The sequence below is a fragment of the Scardinius erythrophthalmus genome, assembly GCF_964197995.2.
Source record: "Scardinius erythrophthalmus genome assembly, chromosome: 1".
Classification (NCBI taxonomy): domain Eukaryota; kingdom Metazoa; phylum Chordata; class Actinopteri; order Cypriniformes; family Leuciscidae; genus Scardinius; species Scardinius erythrophthalmus.
In genome coordinates this window covers 44963315-44976692 of record NC_138221.1, presented here as the reverse complement: position 1 = coordinate 44976692, position 13378 = coordinate 44963315, and the positions used below count along the sequence as shown (strand labels likewise).

The following is a 13378-nucleotide window of genomic DNA, read 5'->3' as shown; positions in this document are numbered from 1 at the left end:
TAATAATGATCTTGAAAAGGAAATGCATACATATACACAAAGTATTAAATTTTTCTGCATTTCCTGTAAATAACTGTATATATATATATATGTATATATATATATATATATATACAGTATATATATATAGTATGTGTATATTTATTGGATTGTGTATATGCATCTATTGTATTTAGTAATGGGGTTTGAAGTTTAAGTTTAAGGTAACATTGATAACTAATAATTGAATCATTGATGCAGCTTAATGATTAGACAAGTTCTCAAATTAGATATGTATAGCCAATGCTATATTAACACACCCCTCATATAACTATATATGGTGGAACAGCTTTCAAAGTGTGTGTGTGTGAGAGAGAGAGTGACGAGGAGGGAAGGAGGTTTCTGGGTCAGAGGATGTGTGGACCTTGATTTGAGATATTTTATGTCATTTCATTTTATTTTATGATTTAGGTCTTCAGTTTAGGCTTGTTAAGTATGTCCGCTTTATGACTGATATGGTTGTACACATCTGTGATTTAGTATCTTCATAGGCTGGCCTGTAGGTCACTGTGTTACTCATCTTTGTTTTGTTTATAGCCTGTCAAAGTTTACATGTCTATACGTACAGTAAGAGTTATGTGTAACATGATCTGATACGTTTCTTCAAAGCTGTTTATCATGACAGAGATGACTGGAATCCGGATGAGGTTAAATATGCCACACCATCGCAGACATCCCAACCTGCACAAAGTCATTTCCGGGAGTCAAGAAATTTCCAACGGGGGGGGGGTGCGGGTGCGATTCGATTATGAATAATTCGGTTCGAGAAATCTCCAACTGGGGGGGGGGGGGGGGGGTTCTGATTAATTCGGTTCGAGAGTAGAGATAAAATCCCGAGGCACACACGCACACTAGCGCACACACGCAAGGTCTCTCGCTCCCTCTCTCTGCCGTGCGCGCGCTACGCTTGCGCGCTCTTGCTTTCGGGAGATTTTAACTGATTTGCGGGCATCAGGGAGCCGCTATCAATATGCGGGAGACTCCCGGAACTTCCGGGAGACTTGGGATGTCTGCCATCGCTATAGGGTTAAACATACCTCAGGCCTGCAGTGTGCAGAGGATCTTCATGTTGCATCCAACACTGAAGGCGTTGGTAATTTTGTTTCTGTTAGTAGAGCTCTTATGCTACAGAATCTCCATAAATCTTCATAACCTGTTGTGATTTTATTAGTCATTACACTAACCACAATATCTGCCTATACTGAATGTTTGTATTACATACCATATAGTAAAAGATTAATTTTCCCACATTGACAATTATATATATATATATATATATATATATATATATATATATATACATATATATATGTATATGTATATATGTGTGTGTGTGTGTGTGTGTATATAAATATGTATGTAGTTGAATGAAGTACAATAAAATTGATATTAACACTCAAACTGAACAACCACTGATTTAAAGTGTCCTTATTGCTGCTGTGATGCAGTGTTGAAATACACTCAAAATGTTAAAACAGATCTTTACAGAATTTATTATAATTTACATCAGAGGATTGATACTAAAAACATTGCATTAAATTAATCTGTCAACAAATTATCATTAAAATAAATACTATAACAAAATGGATCTATATTAATTTAAGACAATGTGTTGTGGAAGCAGTTCATATAGAAACTGAATATATAAAAAGTTTAACACATCTAAAATTACTTCTATTATATATATATATATATATATATATAATTTGGGGCATTATATAATAAAACATCAGTTTTCTCACACTAAATGTACAGTAGGTAGTAGTACTAGTGAGGTGCAGTGCCCTCTATTAACCCTCTAACCCTCTGCACCTCAGAAAAGATTAATGCATACAAACTGTACAGTTTATTTTTAAATATTGACTGATATGACTGTCACACCTATAAAACCTATTACTATTAAATAATGTGTTGACTGTTCCAAATGTGTAAAATAAACTAAAAACAAAAAGAAGAAGGCACATCTACATCCCCAGAGAACTGAGGTGATGAGAAAGAGGAAGAGCAGACAGGGCGTGTATTTCAGTTTGTTTGTGAAACCTCCTGAACTGAGTGAAACAGGTTTTGTAAGGCAGAACTTAACAGTCACTTATTCTTTAGAAAATCACACAAGTTAATTTACATCCTTCTGTCAAATAAAAGATGAACATTGAGTACAAATCCTGACCTATTACATACACAATTCAATTACTTTAATTTAGGCTCCCACAGTACATAATTTAGAAGATGTAACAAGAAATTACATATTAATCATTGTTATAGATCTCTACAACTAGCATGTAATCTTAAATAAAGCAAATACTCAATCCCTTCACGAAACATGCATGACATCTGACCTCATTTGACAGTTTTTGAATTGCAATATTAATTTTTGCAGTTATGTCCGCACATAAATGCTGGCTGTAAAACTACTTGTGATTTGGGTCTGTTTTTAATGACAGTTGAAGCAAGAAGGAACTAGGCTGAGATGGGGGCTGAGACGTATAGGCTGACCACAGAGAGGAAATGAGAAACCTTTTACCAGAAATGCCATCAAGATCAGAAGTCAGTGCTAATCTACATACCTTCAACATAAAATTAAACAGACAGCAGGATTCTTCAGTAATACATTTCATGAATCCTTAATACATTCATTAATCCACTGTTTTAGAACAGGATTTACTATTTTGATGACAACCTAAACGCATGCATATGAATATGCATCTGCTCAAACCAACAGAGGTCACTCTAGCCAAGGTCAATGAGGTCCTCCTCAACGTATCCCACTTCCTCACGCTTCTTCTTCAGCCAGTTAGCTCTTAGTTGCTTAATCTCATTTCCATAGTACTCATGCAGTTTGCTAAATTCTTCCAGAGGATCAAAGCCCACAACTGGCCACTCCCCGTAAGATGGTGCCGGACCATTTAAGGGGGTGACGTGGGCATTTCTCTTGGGCCAGAGCTTTGGAGATCTCTTACTGGTAGTTTTTAATTGAACAGGAGGGGCATGAAGACTGTAGCTGATGGGTCTGCTCGGCATAGATGGGGGTGGTGCTGAACTAGCGCTGTAGCTTCGCCCATCTCTGGGCACTATGGAAGTCCCATGTACGAAATAGGGTTGTCCTGTATTCCAGGAAGCCATTATCTTATTGGATGTAGAAGTCTCTGCTGAGGTCTGGATGGAATCACAGAGGCCTTTGTCTCTTCTAGCTTCTGTTTTATTGAGAGCATAAACAAATTTCATTTAGACGAGATGATTGGATTCAAGCTAATACAGCCACACAAAACACATACAGTATGCAAGCACATAAACACACCTTGGTAACGTCTCTCCAGGTCTCTGACAATCATAGAAAGGTAGATGTGGCTAGCGCAGAACAGAGCGCCGATCCAGCTCTCCTGGCTGTGATGATCCTCAGCGGCTAGTCTATAAGTGCGGAGGCCTGGTCCGGTGAACACCAAAGAGAAACAGAACTGACCGTCCGTCTCACATGCCTGCACCATGCAGCCCTCCAGAACAATCACACCCAACAGGCTACGATCGCCTGGACGCTCCTGATAAAACAACAGATTCCCCTTCAACACAAACCAGCGGCGCAGGTAAGTGGTGTTCCTCTCTCTCTGTGGAAAAGAAATGTGGTAATAGTTCAGACACAGGTAGGACAAGGAAGTCATTTCAATTACGAATTGTTTAAAGAGAAAGAAAATGATTCTAGAGTGGAAATGTGAAACATTTCTGTAATGCACAGAAGACAGATAGACTTCTTAGTGTCAATAATTAAGAAATAGGCCAATGGCATGCTTTTAATACGTGTCTATCAAATGATAAGTGTCACAGCCTTGTTTCTCCAGTAGTGCCATTTACAGGTAGTGAGGTGGTTTATTTTTAGTCTGTTCAGAAATATTGGCATCAATATATTATATATGAATATAATATTATACACAGAAATGATATCTGTGGCGTGTGCACGAACTGTGATTGACAGTCAGATCTCACACAGCCCTGCACCGGTTGGACCAGAAGAACTGGAAATAATATATTATTTTTGCAAAACAAATAACAGGCTCTAGGTGGAGGTAGAAGCCCGGTTTCTTTTTTTTTATGTTGTTCTGTCGGAGCATAGTGTCAGTTTCAGTGAATATAATCGAAAAAATCTTGCCGACTGCAGCTTTATCAAATCATATAGTCCTGCTTGCCACCATCGTTTTTACTTTAACCATTTATTGTCACCCTTGGGGGCAATGTGTTTTACAACAGTGGAGTACAAGCGCATACAAAACACCACAGTACATTAAACATGAATAAATATTTCAAATGTACAATAACCTAAACATGCACCTTTTTCTATTTGAATTGAGCAGGGAAATAGAACAAATGGAAACTTAAATTTGTTTTTTTTCTAAAGGGACTCTATACAAGGATCCTGAAGGTAACGTCTGATTAGATGTGTCAGATATAATGTAGTTCGTAGTTCAACTAGGCAGTTTCAAGTAGTTACAGCACTCACCAGTGCATTTTATGGTTTCAAAAATATTTTTTGCATTTTACTGTTTAGAGTCAGCTTTTTCAAAGTAGCATTCTAGGTTAATTTAATAATATCTGGGTAAACTGACAAATCCAGGTCCTTACCTTTTTGTAGAGGTAACCCTCCTTATCTACAGGCGAAGTGCAGGACAGGTAATGGGTTAGAATCTTCTCATGGATCTTCATTACAACGCCACCTGGCGTTCAGCCGTGTCCTAGCGTGAGCACAGGGAGCGAGCTTACAGTCAGCAAAAGAAATTACAGCCCATGGACAAATCGAATTGGCTATCGTCATTATTTTAAGCAGAAGGAGATTAAAATAAAAATAAAATAAATAGTGGATTTTTTTTAGAAAAAGGAAACGTGCAAATCTAAACATGAGTAAGCATTAAATCATACGTGAACAACCTGTCTATCCGGTTCACGCGGAGTCAAAGCACTGCCACGTAAATATTATGTATCCATCTTAAAGCATCTCTATACGCTGTGTAAAAGGATAAACAAGGAAAGAAACGGTGAAAAGGAATTGTGAACTGAACTGTGACAGACCGCCTCAGTATTTGTCAGGTGCACCAACTTACTTCTGTCAATGCCTTTCCGGTGATTTATCGAGGGTATCCATACGACCTTAGTGGAAAAAAATAACTTAAGGCCAAGCGCCTCAATCCTGGCAAAGACCAATATTATTATTTAAGTTTCGTGTTACCAGCGCGCGCTCTCGCGCCAGTGTTCTAAGTGTTGAAATATAAATAACGCGACCCACTTCCTGGTAACAAAAGCCGATGTCCTATTCTCTTTAGACTTAATAGTGAAACTGCAGTGGCATGTGCGCTTTCACATCCCCAACAAATATTACTCATGGGCAAATAATAGGGGAAGTAAATAATTATTAATAAATAATAAAAACAGACCCACTGCGTATTATTGATTCATGTTTCTAATTTAGGCTCTCATTAAATATTTACTGGATAGATTATGTCAGAACTGTGCCTTTGCACAGAGGTGGCTTTTGCACACAGTCGCTGCTGTTCTGCATCCTAAATGCACTTTCCTGTATTTAGTTTCATAGACACGCGCATCATATTTTTCTCTTTCCAGAGAGTGAACTGTTTAAAGTCAAATGAATGATCATGTTCTCGTTTGAAAATAACAGAAGAATAATTGCTCGTCTGGACACGTAAATCAGGAGGTTATTGTTGTAAAAAAAAAAACAAGCATATCAAGTGATGGACGTGAGGTCACACAGAAGTGAATTAGTCGCACCGGTTCTCCTGTAGGTGGCGATAGAGACTCGAGCAGAATCACACGGATGACGTTGTTCCGGTTTTAGTTTTGCTTGAATGGCGCAGCGGGGAGAATAACATCCAGGTAACTATTATTCTACCGTGTGTTTTACACTTTATTAGTATTGGTTTATAGCTGACCAGTCCGCTAAGCGTGTGTCTAAGTCCAGTTAAAATTAATTTTATATGACTTTTGAACACGTTAGCTAACTGACACACACACGCTCTGAACGGACGCTCGCAGCATTAGCTCAAGCATTGCTCTGCAGTGTTGAACATTTTAAACAATTAAATGTGATACTTTATTCAATTTTGTTTGCAATAATCCCATTTGATCACCAATCCAATGCATTCCATACATGTTTGTGTAAGGTTTTGTAGATATTAAGGAATTAAGCCTATACTTTATACACATCTCATTAGATGTAGTGTATGTGTAGGAGCGCAATCAAGTGTCTTCTAATCCAGTCAACTGCAGTAAGTTTGGTTGTTTATGAAGTGTCTTTTATTGGCTTTTAAATCTTAAACAGTATGTACAGGTTTCATTAATTAAATCTGTTATGGAGTCCCAGCATCCTGTTAAGAATATAAAATATTTACCGTGTATACTAGACGTGTACATACACACACACACACACACACACACACACACACACACACACACACACACACACACACACACACACAACAAAAACACAGTGTTGTCTGATGTAGAGTCTTATGCCTCTTTTAGCATGTCGAAAAGGAAAGTGACCTTTGAGGATGGAGATGGGGAGATTACTTTGGAAGAAGTTGTTCCAAAGAAAAAGGTTGGTCTCATATAACTCTTTATATTTAATTACACTATGTGTCCTGTTATTTCCATGCATGTTGTTATGCTGATTAAAGGGATTGTAAAGTATTGTGAATGCCCATGCTCTTTTCTGCTTTATACAATGTCTTTTTACAGATTGTTGATGTTGTAAGTGGCCCAGGATCCAGATTTAAGGAGAAACACTCATTGGACAGTGATGAGGAAGATGAAGAAGGGGATGGAGAAAATACCAGCAAATATGACATCCTTGCCAATGATGACGTGGAAGGTCTGTGAATATTTGTTCTCATGCAGATTATCTAATAAATTAAGCGCATTGCAGAATGGTTTCTATCCTTCCTTTTAAATTGTTCATAAGGCTCTGGGATGTGAACATGTATGCATGAACAATTTTTATGTAATGAATGGAGCAAAAGGTTGACAAATGGCAGTATTTTGAAGCACAAGGTTGCTTGTATTTTAGTTATGATTAATAGTACTTAATATTTGTCTTTCGCATTCTTTGTGTTTACAGGTCAGGAAATGGCAACCATTGACTATGATGAGGGGGTACGCATCACCCCTTTTAACCTCGATGAGGAAATGCAGGAGGGTTACTTTGATTCAGAGGGAAACTATTTTGTCAACAAAGAGGAAGATATCAGGGACAACTGGCTGGACAATATTGACTGGGTACATTTTATATTCAATAAATTCTGATAAATAATTGGGAATCAAAGCTTAAGCTCAAAGTTCCAATGTTTTTCTCACACAGGTTAAGATAAAAGAGCAACCTGTGAAAAAGAAGAAAGGCCTTGCAGCAAAGCGTAAGAGAAGGGTTGGTGATGAAGATGAAGCAGAGGAGGAGATCAAACGAGAGGAGCAGCAGAAAGACAGTGAGGAAGAAGAGGTAGAGGAGGAGAAAGTGCCAGCAGAAGACCCTCTGGCTACATACAGCCATTATCAACTCACAGAAGCCATCATTCAGCTGCTGCTTCCTGGGGAAACAGTGGCTGCTGCTCTGAGAAGACTCGGCGGTCTTGGAGGACAGAAGAAGAAAGGGAAACTGAGAGGAGGAGGAGAGGAGGGAAAAAAAGAGACTTTGAACAGAGACGCTGATAAACTAGACAAACTGACAGCGTTGGCAGATAGACTGGTGGGGATTGGAGAGTTTGAAATCTATCAGCAGACGTATGAAAAACTGGCCTACAAGCTGAAGGGGTTGACTCAAGGAAAGGCAGCCAAAACGCTCGAGGATAAAAAAGACGAAGAAGAAGAGCTGGACATGTTCGCTGATGAGATTGATGATAGGCATGGTGCAGAAAAAGACGAGGATAAAGACAACAGCTTAGGTCAGTGATTGGATAAGAATGTTTTTTTGGTTTGGTCTAACTAGATAAATCTTAAATGAACCTGTATTTGTTGCAAATGATTTGTCGCGGTCACAAATAATCTAGTTTAGTTCAGATGCAAACAAATGAACTTGATCCAACATCAGGGAAACTACATTTTAAACATGTTTGTAATTTTACCGTCACTCTTCATTTATGATTATTTGATTCATGCTAATCCCTCAGTAATAGCAATGTTTCTCTCCAGTGAGTGATGAGGTCATGTGGGAGTACAAATGGGACAATGAGGAAAACTCTGAGCTCTATGGGCCCTTCAGCAGCCAACAGATGCAGGTAAGCAAACACACCCAAACTAGCATAATTTTTTACAACTAATTTTCCTTTATTTCTAATCTATATTAAATTTGCTATTAAAATGTAAAAACTGTGGCAGATGCAATATTGCTCTGTTTTTTAGAGCGTCTGACATTGGCTTAAAGGTATAGCGGAGGATTTTCTTTTTCCGGGTGGGTAGTGTAAACTATTGGTCCACCTAAGTGTCAATCATTCTGGTGATATGTTTACGTAAGGCCGTCGTACGTGCTCGTCCCTTAGTTTTCGCTTTCTGCGCATGCGCACTTTCAGGTGTTTATGTGTGGTGAGCTAGAGCTCAGCCATTCATTGAAGCTCGCCGTTTCACCGGGTCCTTTGAAAATGTCTGAGGGTCGCAAGAGAAAAAGTTTGTACGAACTGTATGAGAAGAAGAGAAAGGCCTCAGAAGAGAGAAACAAGATCAGAGTGTTTTTGGGAGATTGTTTCACACGATGGCGTGCGCTGAAAACACAGGTTGGGCTTCCCACTGATGCCTCAGTCGCGAAGTTTCTACTCGACAGGTAAAGTTTGGCATGCTATTTGGTGAAAAAGTGCAAATCTTCTTTTGGAAAGTAATCTTGTATGAGTGATGCCGACAGCAACTTGTAAACAGAGCGTGCACGAGGAGAACCTCGCACAAGTTTAATAGGCGTTCCCTCTCGGGAGCAAGTAGAGTGTTGCGCATGTGCATTTTTTCAAAAAGTGGAGAGGGCGGTTCTTATCTAAAATTTGGAAAGATCCTCCGCTATACCTTTAACCAATGACGTGACCAGCGAGTAGTAGACAGGCAAAACAAATTACATGACCATTGAGTAATATTCAGTATTACCTACATTTGTTACAATGTCACAATAGCCGCGTTTCCATTAAAGATTCGCGCAAAACTTTTTTTCCTCCTAAATATCGATAAAAAACTATTGCGAAATGACGGCGTTTCCATTAACCGATGTTATGCGACTAAAAGTAATTTTTTCCTCTCGCGATAAGTCATTCCAAAAATCATGCCAACAGACATTGGTAAGTTTATATGTATATCACAGCCACGTACCGCAGTAGACATTATTATTATTATTATTAGGGCCCGAGCACCGATGGTGAGAGGACCCTATTGTTTTTGCTCCGTTTATTCTTCTTCTTCTTCTTCTTCTTCTTCTCCAAAGTGAATCGCTTTTTAGAGGGCCTTAAAGGGGTGGTTCGGGATTTTTGACATCGGACCTCATTTTTAAGTCAGCCTGGTTGTTATTCATCAGTGGAGACATTTAAAAAAAAAAATTATCCAGTCCTTATATTTGGATAGTTAGCCGATGCTAGGCTAGCGCGAGTCAAGGGTAGATGTTAGCCAGCCATAAAAAAAACGTTTTACCCACTCCACAGTGCACCAAACGCAAATCAATTATAACACTAGACTATCGATGCAAATGTCCGTTGAGAGAATAATGTTAGAAATTTACCTTTCATCACATTCCATTAGTTATAATTTGTTCCCTGTAATCATAAGCCTTGTCTACAGCAGCAGCGGAGTGATATTGATTACCTAGGCAACCGAGTGAGCCGGTACACACATGTACTACACACACTGTAGTGCGCTTCTTTTCTGTGTTTACTTTTTGCCGCATTACTAACTGGAGCAAAGTAAAATTCCGCAGCTGCTGAGAAACTAGTTCCTTTGGGATCATTGAGATGAAAGGTAAGTTTGATTTCTAACATTATTCTCTCAACGGACATTTGCATCGATAGTCTAGTGTTATAATTGATTTGCGTTTGGTGCACTGTGGAGTGGGTAAAACGGTTTTTAATGGCTGGCTAACGCATCTACCCTTGACTCGCGCTAGCCTAGCATCGGCTAACTATCCAAATATAAGGACTGGATAATTTTTAAAAAAAAATGTCTCCACTGATGAATAACAACCAGGCTGACTTAAAAATGAGGTCCGATGTCAAAAATCCCGAACCACCCCTTTAACATGCTCGAAAACTCATGAAACTTTGCACACGCTTCAGGAGTGGTGAAAATTTACGTGTGATATGGTTTTCAAAATTCAGTAAATATGCCCCCACATTTTGCCCCGGCTCTACGTTTCACGCACCGGTATGAAATTTGGTACATACATGTAATGACCCAATACCTACAGAAAAGTCTCTTGGAGCGTAGCCCTAAACACAACAGGAAGTGAGCTATTTTGAGCTTCCTCTCAGATTTTGTGCAGTTTTTGCCATTTCCTGATGTTGTACTTTAACAAACTCCTCCTACAGTTTTGATCTGATCCTCTTCAAATTTGGTGAGTGTAATCTTAAGGCCTTTGCGACGTTAAATTGCGAAGATCTTGAGTTTTCGTTGAAGGATGTGCCCTCGGGGGCCTGACAAATGTTCACCCAATTTCGGCCTTTTGGTGATATATGCATGATCAGATAAGTTCAATATTAATGTTGCTTGCAGTTCCGATGTTGCTAGGCAACCACAGACAGCCTGCAGTAACTCAGGCATTCGATGTCCAATAGGCTCTATGCACGATCGCTTCCGCGTTTTGTCTCAGCCCGCCCAGTTACATCCGGTGCTGCGTCAGAAGCCGTTTTTGCATTAGGTGGAGATAATGGCAAATTACACTCTCTGTTTACAAGAACTTCCAGCGGTTAACGTGAATGATGTAAACAATATTGTGAGGCAGTTAACTGTCACAAATATGAGTAAGAAAGAGAAGTTCTTTAAATTAAAAATTTCGAGCTACATCGACAACTTTGAGGGTGAGTATTCTCTCATATCACGCGAAATCCGACTAGCGAATCAGTTTGTAAAATCGTTGTCTCCGTTTCTGAGAAAATGAATTTTATTAAAGTGAATTGTCCTATAGAATGCGCTATGCGGAAGTAAAGACGCCGGCTGAGATCCTACCGGAAATATGTCAGCAGCGTTCGTGCATAGAGCCTATCTGCCCCAAACTTCACATGTTTGATAAGAGTCCTGTCCTGAACACATGACCATGCTCATATTTGGTTATAGCAATAGCGCCACCTGCTGGTAGCAGGAAGTGTGGCAAATACAAAACGTGCTCGAAAAATCATGAAACTTTGCACACGCTTCAGAAGTGGTGAAAATTTACGTGTGATATGGTTTTTAAAATTGGGTGGGGCAAAATGGCATAGTTATTGCCCCTACATTTTGCCCCAGCTCCTGGTTTCACGTACAGGTATGAAATTTGGTACATACATGTAATGACCCAATACCTACAAAAAAGTCGCTTGGAGCATAGCCCTAAACACAACAGGAAGTGAGCTATTTTGAGCTTCCTCTCAGATTTTGTGCAGTTTTTGCCATTTCCTGATGTTGTACTTTAACAAACTCCTCCCACAGTTTTGATCTGATCCTCTTCAAATTTGGTGAGTGTAATCTTAAAGGTGGTATCAGCGATTTCAGGCTCAAACATAAATGATCATTCATCTAATATTTCGCTAGCTGCACGCCCCATAAGCATGCTGTCAAAAAACCGCGTCTCTCTAGGTAGCCTAGGCTCTGAGATCTGCACACAAAAACAGTTGGTATCAACATCACTCAAACCCAAAATAAATAGTGTTCCAACCAATCATCGACAGGGGCGGGTGTTGTGAGGTTTTGCGCTCGTGCACGGCTATGACGGCTGCACGCGAAAACCTCACAACACCCGCCCCTGTCGATGATTGGTTGGAACACTATTTATTTTGGGTTTTGATTGTTTGGCCAAACAGACTGAAAACAGATGTTTTTGTGTGCAGATCTCAGAGCCTAGGCTACCTAGAGAGACGCGTTTTTTTGACAGCATGCTTATGGGGCGTGCAGCTAGCGAAATATTAGATGAATGTGATCATTTATGTTTGGGCCTGAAATCGCTGATACCACCTTTAAGGCCTTTCCTAAAGGCGCCGGGTGGCGGTGGCAGGGGTGCGAGGGCCCTTTTCATCGCTGCTTGCAGCTTTAATTATTATTATTATTATTATTATTATTAATAGAAGGAAACGTAGGCATGTTAACCAAGCATTAATAGCGACACATATGAAGTGTTTCTGTGTTTTTCTCACTTATTTCTGCTCCGAGGTCTTGATTGTGGCATTTCTTTGAGGTTTAGAATTCATTATTCCCGTCATTCTTTTGTCTTATGAATTCAATAAAGAACTCCATCTCGTATTCTGTCCAAACACACCGTTCCTTCTAAGTCAGGTGACTGTAAATGCGCAAAAACTGTTTCCATTGCAGTTTTGCGAAATATTTCTTTTTCGAATTGCCTGAAAAACCACCTCATGCGAGCGTAAAAACTTTTTTGCGATAAATGGGAGTTTCCATTGAGCGTATTTTCAATTTGCGCAATTTGAAGGGTAATTGAAACGCGGCTAATGATTTTGATTATATTAAAGACAGACACTTTTTTTGTGTGTGAAAGTTTAGGTATTATGAACAAGAGTAGTTAGTGTATTATATATTGCTGTATCTTTTATTCCAGGACTGGGTGGATGAGGGCTACTTCAAGGATGGAGTATACTGCAGAAGGATTGACCAAGGAGGCGCCCCATTCTACAACTCAAAGAGAATAGACTTTGAACTTTACACATGATCTGTCCATGAGTCATGTTACTGATTTTATTTGATTTCTTCTGCCCTTCTGAGAGGGCTTCTCTGAAAAATAGTTTACTCTTCAGTAATTGTCTTTGTCTTATGTACACACATACACTAGTATGTGCACCTGTGTTTGATACATGATGTTTTAAAATAAAGACTTTTTTCTGGCTGGATCCAACCTAATGTTGTGTTTAACATATATTATATAGCTATCATGTCTCATGCACTTTTGTAATAGCACATTTATTGGATTTTCAGTGTCCAATTTGTTTTACAAGGCGCCGCTATTTTGCAACTCACGATATTCAATATAGCTACTCTAAATAAACCAACGAGAGCTTTTAAGTTTACATTGGGACAAAGACGACTGCTTATGGCATCTCTATTGGTTGCATTTCTCCCTCCTGAAACCTAATTGGCCAGTACGTTGATGCTACACATTTTTAATTGGCCACAATTTTAGAGTCTACCC

At 39.2% G+C, this 13378-nt stretch overlaps 2 protein-coding genes across 9 annotated transcripts; one reads left to right on the top strand and one right to left on the bottom strand.

Annotated features, from left to right (window-relative positions):
• Nucleotides 1-2065: 2065 nt before the first annotated feature.
• Nucleotides 2066-5363, bottom strand: pheta2 (PH domain containing endocytic trafficking adaptor 2). 5 transcript variants are annotated; one of them, XM_081362567.1, is made up of 5 exons: nucleotides 5124-5363; nucleotides 4942-5026; nucleotides 4648-4757; nucleotides 3335-3638; nucleotides 2066-3230 (listed from the first exon to the last, which is right to left on the bottom strand). In XM_081362567.1, the coding sequence occupies exons 3-5, from the start codon at nucleotides 4726-4728 to the stop codon at nucleotides 2767-2769; spliced, it is 849 nt and encodes a 282-aa protein (XP_081218693.1). In that variant the 5' UTR covers nucleotides 4729-4757; nucleotides 4942-5026; nucleotides 5124-5363; the 3' UTR covers nucleotides 2066-2766. The 5 variants fall into 5 exon arrangements, with proteins under 5 accessions (XP_081218693.1, XP_081218690.1, XP_081218691.1 ...); XM_081362564.1 differs by having other exon boundaries at nucleotides 4951-5026; nucleotides 5124-5335; XM_081362565.1 differs by lacking the exon at nucleotides 4942-5026.
• On the top strand, nucleotides 5247-13079 carry cd2bp2 (CD2 (cytoplasmic tail) binding protein 2). 4 transcript variants are annotated; one of them, XM_081362344.1, is made up of 7 exons: nucleotides 5247-5910; nucleotides 6559-6634; nucleotides 6775-6907; nucleotides 7154-7311; nucleotides 7394-7970; nucleotides 8218-8303; nucleotides 12791-13079. In XM_081362344.1, exons 2-7 carry the CDS (start codon nucleotides 6560-6562, stop codon nucleotides 12899-12901), a joined length of 1140 nt encoding a protein of 379 aa, XP_081218470.1. In that variant the 5' UTR covers nucleotides 5247-5910; nucleotide 6559; the 3' UTR covers nucleotides 12902-13079. The 4 variants fall into 4 exon arrangements, with proteins under 4 accessions (XP_081218470.1, XP_081218468.1, XP_081218471.1 ...); XM_081362342.1 differs by lacking the exon at nucleotides 12791-13079 and adding an exon at nucleotides 8595-8861 and having other exon boundaries at nucleotides 5783-5910; XM_081362345.1 differs by having other exon boundaries at nucleotides 5908-6302.
• Nucleotides 13080-13378: the final 299 nt, after the last annotated feature.